This window comes from Vulpes lagopus, chromosome 12 (assembly GCF_018345385.1).
Source record: "Vulpes lagopus strain Blue_001 chromosome 12, ASM1834538v1, whole genome shotgun sequence".
In the NCBI taxonomy this organism is placed as follows: domain Eukaryota; kingdom Metazoa; phylum Chordata; class Mammalia; order Carnivora; family Canidae; genus Vulpes; species Vulpes lagopus.
The window spans coordinates 68,062,630-68,074,914 of record NC_054835.1 but is presented as its reverse complement, the minus strand read 5'-3'; the positions used below and the strand labels follow the sequence as shown (position 1 = coordinate 68,074,914).

At 42.8% G+C, this 12,285-nt stretch overlaps 1 protein-coding gene across 3 annotated transcripts in view; it reads left to right on the top strand.

Annotated features, from left to right (window-relative positions):
* The first annotated feature begins 6,170 nt into the window (after nucleotides 1-6,170).
* Nucleotides 6,171-12,285, top strand: part of SCFD2 (sec1 family domain containing 2) — a 421,592-nt gene continuing 415,477 nt past the window's right edge. For all 3 annotated transcript variants that reach the window (XM_041724100.1, XM_041724101.1, XM_041724102.1), the window contains exon 1: nucleotides 6,171-7,081. In XM_041724100.1, the coding sequence (XP_041580034.1) occupies nucleotides 6,247-7,081 (835 nt within the window). In that variant the 5' untranslated portion in view covers nucleotides 6,171-6,246. The remainder of the gene's footprint in view (nucleotides 7,082-12,285) is intronic.

The following is a 12,285-nucleotide window of genomic DNA, read 5'->3' as shown; positions in this document are numbered from 1 at the left end:
AGGTAAATCTGATTATTGTAAGCATGCAATTTCAGCAGGAATCCATTGACTCCACTATAATACCTAAAAGCAAGATTCCTGGATTCTCTTCTGTTTTCTGTCTACCCTGTCTTCTAAGGTCATTTTATCCAGTCCCATGACTTAAAAAAAAATTTATGTATTCATTTAAGAGAGAGAGAATCCATGAGCAGGGGGAGAGGGAGAGGGAAAAGGAGAGAATATCAAGCAGACTCCCCACAGAGCATGGAGCCAGACACGGGCTCCTCATGGAGCTCGATCTAAGACCCTGAGATCACAACCTGAGCTGAAACCAAGAGTCAGATGCTTAATAGACTGTGCCACCCAGATGCCCCTAGTCCCATGACTTTTAATACTATCTATGTGATATGTGTCATTGACAGCCAATGACTCCCAATTTTCCATTTGCAGTCTCAACTTTTCCTTAAGCTCACTCCAATGCTTCACTCATACCTCCCTTAGATATTTAATAGATATGTGAAGCTCATGCCTCAAACAGAACTTATGAACTGCCCTCCCAAACCTATTCTATCCCACTTCCATACTCCCTCTTAGGGTCGATAACCATTATTCAGCATTGTTCTAGCCAAAACTCAAAGAACGACCCTTGATACCTCTCTTTCCCTTATGAGTCAGTCCCTCTCACACCCTGGAAAGCCCGTTAGCAAGATCCATTAGTTCTTCCTACAAAATATATCCCAAATCTGTCTAATTCTTTCCATCTCTACTGCCATACTGTATTTCAAGTAACACAAACCTTTCCATGGCTTCCTGTTACACAGAGTAAAATCCAAATATCCTACCATGTGACCTACAAGTCCCATCATGATCTGGGGTTGCATGTGGCCATATAGATCATGCATTGCACAACTTTAGAGGCCCCTCCACACCTCCTCATTCTTCAGTTACTTTTTGTCAACTCTTACAGTGTCATTCCCTCACGTTTTCTGTGCTTATCTCCCCACTGCCATTTCTTCAGGCCTATATCTCAACTCTGTATTTGCCTCTTGGCCCCCACCTTTGTTCAATTATATATATAGATGTGTGTGTGTGTCTAGTATTATCGCTATTCTAGCAGAAGGATGTCTTTATTCATTCACTGAAACTGAAATTTAACTTCCCTCCAAGGACAGCACTTTTCCTGCTCTTTCCATACCAGATGCCTACCATTTCTTTTCACCCTATTGTATTGTAGAACCTGAAAATAGGGATCCCTGGGTGGCACAGCGGTTTGGCACCTGCCTTTGGCCCAGGGCGTGATCCTGGAGATCCGGGATTGAATCCCACGTCGGGCTCCCGGTGCATGGAGCCTGCTTCTCCCTCTGCCTGTGTCTCTGCCTCTCTCTCTCTCTCTCTGTGTGTGTGTGACTATCATAAATAAATAAAAATTAAAAAAAAAGAACTTGAAAATAATGTTGCCTTTTCCCTGGCTTTTGGGGGTCACCACTGGACCAATACAGTTGAAGGATTTTCCATAAAAATCCCCCTCTTTGCCAGCACTTAGCAACCTCATTTACTACCTCTACCTTTCTCTTTTCACATCCCCTCATTCACAGATACAATGTTGGGGTCTGATTCACAGTCTTCCTTTTCTCTATCACTTGACAACATGATGAGTGACTTGCACATCCTGCTTGTCTCATATTTTTTGACCTCCTAGAATCTAATTATTTGGCAAATCCCATTTACTCTACTTCATCAGTCCACATTCAAGGCCATGCCCTGTATCTTATAGTATCACAAAACTATTCCTTCCTTGCACTTTAGGGGCCAAGTTAATTTCTTTGACCTTAATTTCATATTATTCCCCACTTTTTTTTTTTTAGATTCAATACCATTTTTCCCTTTTCTGACACTTGCCACTGCTGTACTCTGTTCTCTTTGAAACTTGTTTCCCCCATAAGCCTACTCACTGGTTTCAATTCTTCTGCAGACCTGGAAATGTTGCTCAGAGATCTATCCATCACTCTTATTGTCTTTCTTTCTTTCTTGTGCTCTCTTTAAGCAATCTCAAGCACATGCATTTGCAGATGATTCCCAAATATCAGAGTTCTCTTCTGCAATCCGTAATCATACATCCAACTACTTACTAGATGTTTCCACCTGGATGTCCCACAGTATCTTCAAAACGAGAAGTTCCCACACCAATTAGGACAGCTAACAGAAAACAACAAATGTTGGTGAGAATGTAGAGAAATTAGAACCCTTGTGCCCCATTGGTGGAAATCTAAAATGATACAGGAGCTATGGAAAACAGAGGGTCCTCAAGAAAATTAAAAACTAGAATTACTAGATGATCTAGCAATTCCACTTCTGGGTTCATGTCCAAAAAAAAAAAAATAGAAAGCAGGATCTCAAAGAATTATTTGTATAGCCATGTAACTAGCAGCACTATTCACAATAGCCAAAATGTGAAAGCAATCCAGATGTCCATTGACAGATGAATGGATAAAGAAAATGTGGTATACACAATGATATATACCATGGAATATAATTCAGCCTTAAAAAAGGAAGAAAATTCTGACATATGTTAGATGAACCTTGACAATATTGTGCTAAGTGAAACAAGCCAGCCAGTGGGAAGGGGAAATGGTGAGTTGTTGTTAAATGGATATAAAGTTTCAGTTTCACAAGATGAAAATTCTGGAGATTGGTTGTACAACATTATGCAAATACTTAATTTTGCTGAACCGTGCACTTAAAAATGGCCAAGATGGTAAATTTTATGTGTTATGCTACAATTAAAAACAGACAAAAACATGTCCCAAAACAGTATAGAGGTTCCTAAAAAAGTTGAAAATAGAGCTACCCTATGATCCAGCAATTGCACTACTGGGTATTTACCCCAAAGATGCAAATGTAGTGATCCAAAAGGGGCACTTTCACCCCAATGTTTATAGTAGTAATGTCCATGATAGTCAACCTATGGAAAAAGCCCAAATGTCCATCGACAGATGAATGGATAAAGAAGATATGGTACAGATATACAATGGAATATTACTCAGCCATAAAAAAATGAAATCTTGGGATCCCTGGGTGGTGCAGCGGTTTAGTGCCTGCCTTTGGCCCAGGGCGCGATCCTGGAGACCCAGGATCGAATCCCACGTCGGGCTCCCGGTGCATGGAGCCTGCTTCTCCCTCTGCCTGTGTCTCTGCTTCCCTCTGTGTCTCTCATGAATAAATAAATAAAGTCTTTAAAAAAAATGAAATCTTGCCATTTACCATGACATGGATAGAACTGGAGGGCATTATGCTTAGTGAGATAAGTCAATCAAAGAAAGACAATTATCATATGATCTCATATGTGGAATTTAAGAAACAAAACAGAGGATTTTAAGGGAAGAGAGGAAAAAATAAAACAAGATGAAATCAGGGAGACAAACCATAAGAGAATCTTCTTAATCATAGGAAACAAACTGAGGGGTGCTGGAGGGCAGGGGATGGGGGGATGGGGTAACTGGGTGATAGACATTACGGAGGGACTGTGATGTAAGGATCACTGGGTATTGCATAAGACTGATGAATCACTGACCTCTACCTCTGAAACCAATAACACATTATATGTTAATTCACTGGATTTAAATTTTTTAAAATGTCCTAACTGAACTCAGTACATTTATTCCCAATCCGCTTTTCTTCCAGTTTTCTGAATCTCAAGGACAGCCACTTACCAGTCATCCAGGCAGAAAACAGGGTATGAATCAGATATTCTCTCTCTGCCACATTCTTTTTGTCAATCCAGTCATCAGGCTTTTGGGCTCCATCTTCTTAACATCTCTTTATATACCCCAAGCTCTCCAGCCCCTCTGTGGGTATCCTTATCTGTTCTCACTCTGAGTTGTTGATGTGACTGCTTTCTAAATACTCTCCCTCTCCTAAATCTTACTCATTTAAGCCACTTTTCCATTTTAATATGTTTTCCCCTAAAACTCCTAATATGAAATTATATTCACTCCTAACAATACTTTAACTATACTCCATTGGCTGCTACTTTAGAATAAAAAGTTAGACTCACTCTGATCTGGTCCCTATTTTCTAGTTACTAGCTTGTCTCAGTTTGGGCCTCTCTTCGTACAATACACTCCAGCTATACTAAACTGTAGTTCCAGAGAACATGTTGTATGTCTCTACACCTTTGTCCATGCTGCACTCTCTGCTTGAGCTGCCAGGAATGCTCCTCCTCATCCGGTCCACCTGGTGAACACCTGGTTTTCTTTGAAGACTACTCAAAACTCATGTCTCATATGAAACTTCTTCTGACCACTTCCCTTTTTCCTTCACTCAGTTGCTTCTGTAACATTGTATTACACTTGCTTTCTTTACATATGTGGGTCCCTTATCTCAGATCCCTTTGAAGGCAAGACTGCGCCTTATTTCTATTTATATTCTTAATGCCAAACACAGTGTCTGCAGTATTGTACATGTTCATTAAAAATTAGTTAAGTATATCATTTATTATATGGATATAAATTGAAGATTTATTAAAAAAATAAATTGAAGGGATCCCTGGGTGGCTCAGTGGTTTAGCGCTGCCATCAGCCGGGGGTGTGATCCTGGAGCCCCAGGACTGAGTCCCATGTTGGGCTCCCTGCATGGAGCCTGCTTCTCCCTCTGCTTCTCTCTGCCTCTCTCTGTGTCTGTCATGAATAAATAAATAAAATCTTAAAAAAAATAAATTGACGATTTATTGATCATTTAGTCAACATTTATTATTTTTTTTTTAATTTTTATTTATTTATGATAGTCACAGAGAGAGAGAGAGAGAGAGGCAGAGACACAGGCAGAGGGAGAAGCAGGCTCCATATACCGGGAGCCCGACGTGGGATTCGATCCCGGGTCTCCAGGATCGTGCCCTGGGCCAAAGGCAGGCGCCAAACCGCTGCGCCACCCAGGGATCCCCGTCAACAAACATTTATTGAATACTTGTGTATTTTCTTTATTTTTTAAATTTTTATTTATTTATGATAGTCACAGAGAGAGAGAGAGAGAGAGAGAGGCAGAGACATAGGCAGAAGCAGGCTCCATGCACCGGGAGCCCGACGTGGGATTCGATCCCGGGTCTCCAGGATCGCGCCCTGGGCCAAAGGCAGGCGCCAAACCGCTGCGCCACCCAGGGATCCCACTTGTGTATTTTCTAGTGTTGGAGTGACTATGCCTCTAGTGCACAATCTTGTTGGAAAACAGGTATGTTAAAACTTACCTCATGATATGGCAAGTACTTAGCAGAGGGGAAAATTCTTCGTGGATCAGGGAATTTATTAACCATTGTGTCCTTGGAGCCTAGGTCAGGGATTATACTTAATAAGTGCTTAATAAGTAGTGGTTGAATTGAATTCAACCTGTGAAACATTCTGGGCTCAACCTGTTGACTTAATTGTGCAGGTATATAATGTTCCAGGCAGGGAGTAGGTGGAGAGAAATTGAGAAATCATGAAAGATTTTGGTGCTATTATAAGGAATCTGGCTGTATCCTGTAGGCAACTGGGCCAGGAGAGGCTTTTAAGCAGGAAAATGGTAGGGCCCCCATAGTTCATTAGGAAGAAAACTGAATTGGAGGGAGAAGAGATGCAAAACTGGGAAATGATTGGGGGGGGGGGGGGGAGGTCATTGCTATTGTCCAGTTGAGTGATGATGGTGGATTAAGCCAGTGATGGGCGAGGATGGATGGGCCCAAGGGGCTGGATTCCAGCATTTTTGATTCAGATCAAGATTTAGTGCCAGTAAGACGAGGGAAGGAGGATGGAGAAAGTGAAAACGAGGCCAGTAGGTTTTTCATGAGGCTCGAGCTCTATAAAATACATAGGAGACAACGATCCAGAAACTACAGAACACCACACTTGTTTTTTTTTCATCCTCTCTGGTGTCTCTTAGTTTAGATGGGCAAAGCGACTTTTAGGGTGCAAGGAAAATGCCAAACTTCGAGTTAGCTTTTTTTTTTTTTTTTTCCTGAGATTTCCCAAGACACAGGGAGGAACGACCCGAGCCTGGAGGGACAGGAAAGGGAGGAGAGCAGCGGGCGGGCGGGCGGGCAGTTCACAGACCTCTCCCCACGACCCCGGAGCCCCGCCCACCGCCTCTCCTCGCCGGCCAATCACGCTCCGCCGCGTCATCAGCGCGCGCCGACCCGGGCCGAGCCCGAGCCGCACCACGTGTACCGTGTTGACTGTCAAAGCGTCCAGGAGCCCGGTTCCCGGAAGCGGTGAGTCCCGACGCTGCGAGCCCCGAACCATGAGCGCCCCGGGCGTGCTGTCGTTCACCCAGCAAGGCTGGGAGCAGGTGCTGGCCAAAGTGAAACGCGCGCTCGTCTACCTGGACGCCGCCTGCGCCGAGAGCCTGCACTGGGGCTGCGGAGCGTCGCGGCTGCTGGAGGCGGTGGGAGGCCCGGCGTGTCACCTGCGGGAGTTCGAGCCCGCGGCCGTGGGCGGGGGCGCCGAGCAGCCCAAGGCCGTGTTCGTGCTGAGCTGCCTGCTGAAGGGCCGGACCGTGGAGACCCTCCGGGAGATCGTCGGCCGCAGTCGCTTCCAGTACTGCGTGGTGGTCACCGCGGTGAGCCACGCTGCCCACCTCACCGCTAATCACGTGCCGGCGGCTGCAGCGGCCGAGCTGGAGGGGCAGCCGGTGTTCGAGCAGCTGGAGGAGAAGCTGTGTGAGTGGATGGGCAACATGAACTACACGGCCGAGGTGCTGCACGTCCCGCTGTGGCTCGCCCCCGTGGCGCCCCACCTTGCCTTGACCCCGGCCTTTGCTTCCCTCTTCCCGCTACTGCCCCGGGATGTGCATCTCCTCAACAGGGCTCGTCCAGACAAGAGGAGGCTAGGAAGCCTGAGCGAGGTGGATGCCGCCGCCCTGCCCCCCGAGCTGCTTCTGCAGATCAGGTGCCTGGTGTCAGGCCTCAGTTCTCTGTGTGAACATTTGGGGGTGCGGGAGGAGTGTTTTGCTGTAGGTTCCCTCAGCCGGATCATCGCTGCAGATCTGGCTAGTTACGCCCCTGCCAAGAACAGGAGGAAGACCGCCGCGGGCAGGGCCTCAGTGGTCTTTGTGGACAGGACTCTGGATCTCACGGGTAAGTGGGGCTGCTGTAGGTCTTCCGAACCTCTCCCCAGGGTGCTGGCACTTTCAGTGATTCAGCATTTATTCTATCTTTTAAAATATATATTTTTTATTTATTCATGATAGACGACAGAGAGAGAGAGAGAGGCAGAGACACAGGCAGAGGAAGAAGCAGGCTCCATGCAGGGAGCCCAACACAGGACTCGATCCCGGGACTGCAGGGAAGGCAGGCGCTAAACCGCTGAGCCACCCAGGGATCCCCTCAGCATTTATTCTATTGACCTCTTGCTCTATGTCGGGCTGAGGATACAGAGATGAACTAGACGGACACAATCCGGATTGCACAGAGTTTTCCATCTAGGGGGGAATACAGGAGAGCAAATCAATTACAGTCAATTTGTTAAATGCATCTTTAACATGCATGTTTTGTTTCACAACTACATCTAACCAAAGATACTGGGGAAAATTATGCTGACATTGAGAACTGTACACCTGGGAACCTTTTAGAAATGTGCAGTCGCCAAGACTCACAGCAATCCTCCATAAGAAGGCTCTGATTTGTTGGAGAGAGTTGTTGACGGGTGAACCAGTGGAAGGAAAACCGTGCAACAATACATGAAATTATCATAGGTAGTTTAGTTTTAGGTTTCTTTATTTTAATTTTATTTATTTATTCATGAAAGACACACAGAGAGACACAGGGAGAGGGAGAAGCAGGCTCCATGCAGGGAGCCCAACGCAGGACTCGATCCCGGGTCTCCAGGATCTCGCCCTGGGCCGACGGCAGGTGCTAAACCACTGAGCCCCCCGGGCTGCCCAGTTTTAGGTTTCTTTAAGTGAGTGTTAATAAATAAACTTGAAGTATTACCAGAAATTGAGATTAAATCCAATTGTAGAAAATATTTTCAAATGTTCATTGATTTATTCTTAGCTGTGACTCTATTGAGGATTAGATAGGTGATGTCAAATTTTAATAACGATCAGTTATTTATGTGCATAGAAAACAAGGGTAACCCTGAAAATAGGTGAACAGAAAACACTTTCTGATAGTGACATGTGCATATTTTCAAAGGTCACATTTATTGTTCCCTAATTAGGTAGATACAGTGTTGCTAGCAGTATGGTTTGGCCACACCCATATTCAGGGGTCATGGTCAGGAAACTGATCTTAGTAAATATTCTCCTTAGTAGGTCAGGAAAAAAGTGGAATGAAGTCACAAAAACCACAATAGCTGTATTTGAGTTTTTGACTTTATAAGACTAAGTTTTAGATCAAAAAATAGAAAGTAAGCTAAGTGGTAATACTGTGATGTAAGCTTAATGATGTGACCATAAAAATAGTCCGTCATTGTGATTTAAGTACAAGTAAAAATAATAACATCTCAGAACTCTTAGAGGACTAAAAAGCACCGGAGGAGTTTATGCTTGCTGAATTTTTGAGTGTGCGGCATATACTGTTTCTACTTCTACTTTCTTAGGCCCCAAATATGACATTGTTTCATAATTAATCAAGGTCACATAGTGTTGTGCCCCTCCTCCACCCCTCTGATTTCGGCTGGGCAGACTTTAACGTCCCTGCCCTCCAGCATCATGGTAACAGCTCTTTTAAGTCTTAGGCATGCTTTCCTTGTATATGACTCTTGAAAATATAAGCCATCAGAAAACTTTCATATCTTCCTATCACCAAATTACCCAGCCTTTGTACATCTGTACCACATATTTTCCTTTCCTTCCTTTGTATTAAAGAAGAGATGTACTGTCCCTGCTACTATCAAATGCCAACTTCTTCACTTTTGCAGACAAGGTCCTCTCCCTTTTCACTTGTCTCATAGATTTACTTTTGTCACATACCCTCCCTTGTTTCTAGATCTTCATTGGAAAAAATCTTTTTTACTGGATTTTCCTGGTCAGCATACAAACAGAATGTAACATCTCCTCTCTTAACACCTCATGCTCCTCCAACTTGTTCTTTTTTTTTTTTTTTTTGCTCCATTTTACAACAAACTTGAAAGAGTTGTCCATACTTGCTCTCTGTACAGCAATTTCCTCTTTCAGGATCACGAATGGCCTCCATGTTGCCAAATCCAATGTTCAGTTATCAGGATTCACTTTACTCAATCTCAAAGCAGCATTTGATACAGCAGAGTAGAGGATGCAAATAATTAAAAATAATAATAAAAAATATTAAAAGATGCACAAAAGATACACAGATAAATCCAGTTTCTTGTGTAACCCCATCAGAATGTAAATCTGACATGTCATTTGCTTGCTCACAGTCCTCCCACAGCCTTCCATCGTACCTACTGTCAAATCCAAATTCCTTACCATTGTTTTCAAGGCCATATATGACCTGCCTATGTGTACCTTTCCTACCTCATCTTCCACTAATCTCCCCTCACACGTTATTTTCCCACCACACTGGCCACCTCACCAAATATGTCCCAGCCTCAGAGTCTTTGGTGTTCTGCAGCTCAGCTTGGAACGTTCTTCCTTCAGGTATCTACATGGCTTTCTTGTTCACTTCCTTTAAATCTGTGCTCAGATTTTTGCTTCTCAGACAAGCCTTCCGGGACCTCCTTTAGCTACTCTCTAACCCTCATTGGGAGTCGTTTGTTCCTGGGGTCCTAGTAGTTTATAAGTTGAAGTCTTTTAATGGATACCTTTTGAATAATCACTCAAACTATATTCCAGATGAGCAGATTAATGATTCATTTGTGTCACAGTTGTTTCAACATAGTGCCATGTTAGTAATATTCAGGGCTGATTTGGTACATAGCTGTGTTGTAAAACCTACTTTTTAATCATTAAAATTCTTCTGTACTAATGAGTAAAAGGAAATTACTTATTGGGCCCACAAGCCACTGAATACTGTTGCTTAGTGGAGAAGAGGAGAGTGCTGGTGTGGACACAGCTGGTCCTCCAGAGTTGCTAAAGGTACTGAGGCAGCGAGGGAGGTTGTGATGATTGTGGAGATGTGGCATTTGTTCTCTCCTCCAAGGTGGTAGGGAGGTAGGTGTGTTGGTGGCTTATTATTGTCTTGGGTGCTCTCTGTCTTTGGTCTAGACTCTGGTGACCAGGAACATACCTGATCAAAAAAAAAAAAAAAAAAACTCACTGTTTTTTCTGATATGTCTTGAATATAACAAGCATAAGGAGCTGTGAGTCATAACAGTAAGTTTGATGGAGAAATTGTTATAAGAGTTTGGTGTTGGAGTCTTACGACAAACTATGACTTAGATTAGTGCATTGTTTAGCCAGTGATACTGCAGCATACAAAAGATTGCACCAACAATTTCTAAAAATTAAAAGCTGATTTGAAAATTATTGGAAAGACTCGAATGGTTTGAATTTCAATTTAAATTATTTGACAGCAGTTTTAATATAGAGATCAAAGGGAAATACATTTTTTAGATTTTGATTTAGGTGTTCATTTCCGTAAACATATATTAACTTTTACTATTAGTTGTTAAGTATTTTGGAAAACATCCTGATATTTACCACTAGAAGGTTTGTAGGCTTATATTCTTCTAGATTTAAAATTAACACTGACCAAAAAAAACCTCCAATAAATTCGTAATATCCAACATTCTTAATATCACTGCATATAGTACAGGCACGTTCTTTCTCATCTTTTTGTCATTATCTTTGCTGAAAGTAACATTAATAATTTGTCAAATAAGTTGTTTATAATTTCAGTAAATAATTTAATGATAGGCCACTGTGTGCCAAGCATTGAATACAGGTTAAGGGAAACAGTGATGAACAAGATAGGCTTTTCTTGCACTCCTGAAACAGTATGATAAGTCTCACACCTAAAAATCTAATAAGTTAGTATGTAATTATGTGAGAAGTAAATAGTCGCTGATGTCTGTTTGCAGTGATATTGTTTACGGTCCCCAACCACTCAGAAGCTTGGTCCTCGCAGAGTGCATCAGGCATGTTTTGCACAGGAGATTTACACAAACATTCTTTTTTTTATTCATGATAGACGACAGAGAGAGAGAGAGAGGCAGAGACACAGGCAGAGGAAGAAGCAGGCTCCATGCAGGGAGCCCAACACAGGACTCGATCCCGGGACTGCAGGGAAGGCAGGCGCTAAACCGCTGAGCCACCCAGGATCCCCTCAGCATTTATTCTATTGACCTCTTGCTCTATGTCGGGCTGAGGATACAGAGATGAACTAGACGGACACAATCCGGATTGCACAGAGTTTTCCATCTAGGGGGGAATACAGGAGAGCAAATCAATTACAGTCAATTTGTTAAATGCATCTTTAACATGCATGTTTTGTTTCACAACTACAATCTAACCAAAGATACTGGGGAAAATTATGCTGACATTGAGAACTGTACACCTGGGAACCTTTTAGAAATGTGCAGTCGCCAAGACTCACAGCAATCCTCCATAAGAAGGCTCTGATTTGTTGGAGAGAGTTGTTGACGGGTGAACCAGTGGAAGGAAAACCGTGCAACAATACATGAAATTATCATAGGTAGTTTAGTTTTAGGTTTCTTTATTTTAATTTTATTTATTTATTCATGAAAGACACACAGAGAGACACAGGGAGAGGGAGAAGCAGGCTCCATGCAGGGAGCCCAACGCAGGACTCGATCCCGGGTCTCCAGGATCTCGCCCTGGGCCGACGGCAGGTGCTAAACCACTGAGCCCCCCGGGCTGCCCAGTTTTAGGTTTCTTTAAGTGAGTGTTAATAAATAAACTTGAAGTATTACCAGAAATTGAGATTAAATCCAATTGTAGAAAATATTTTCAAATGTTCATTGATTTATTCTTAGCTGTTACTCTATTGAGGATTAGATAGGTGATGTCAAATTTTAATAACGATCAGTTATTTATGTGCATAGAAAACAAGGGTAACCCTGAAAATAGGTGAACAGAAAACACTTTCTGATAGTGACATGTGCATATTTTCAAAGGTCACATTTATTGTTCCCTAATTAGGTAGATACAGTGTTGCTAGCAGTATGGTTTGGCCACACCCATATTCAGGGGTCATGGTCAGGAAACTGATCTTAGTAAATATTCTCCTTAGTAGGTCAGGAAAAAAGTGGAATGAAGTCACAAAAACCACAATAGCTGTATTTGAGTTTTTGACTTTATAAGACTAAGTTTTAGATCAAAAAATAGAAAGTAAGCTAAGTGGTAATACTGTGATGTAAGCTTAATGATGTGACCATAAAAATAGTCCGTCATTGTGAT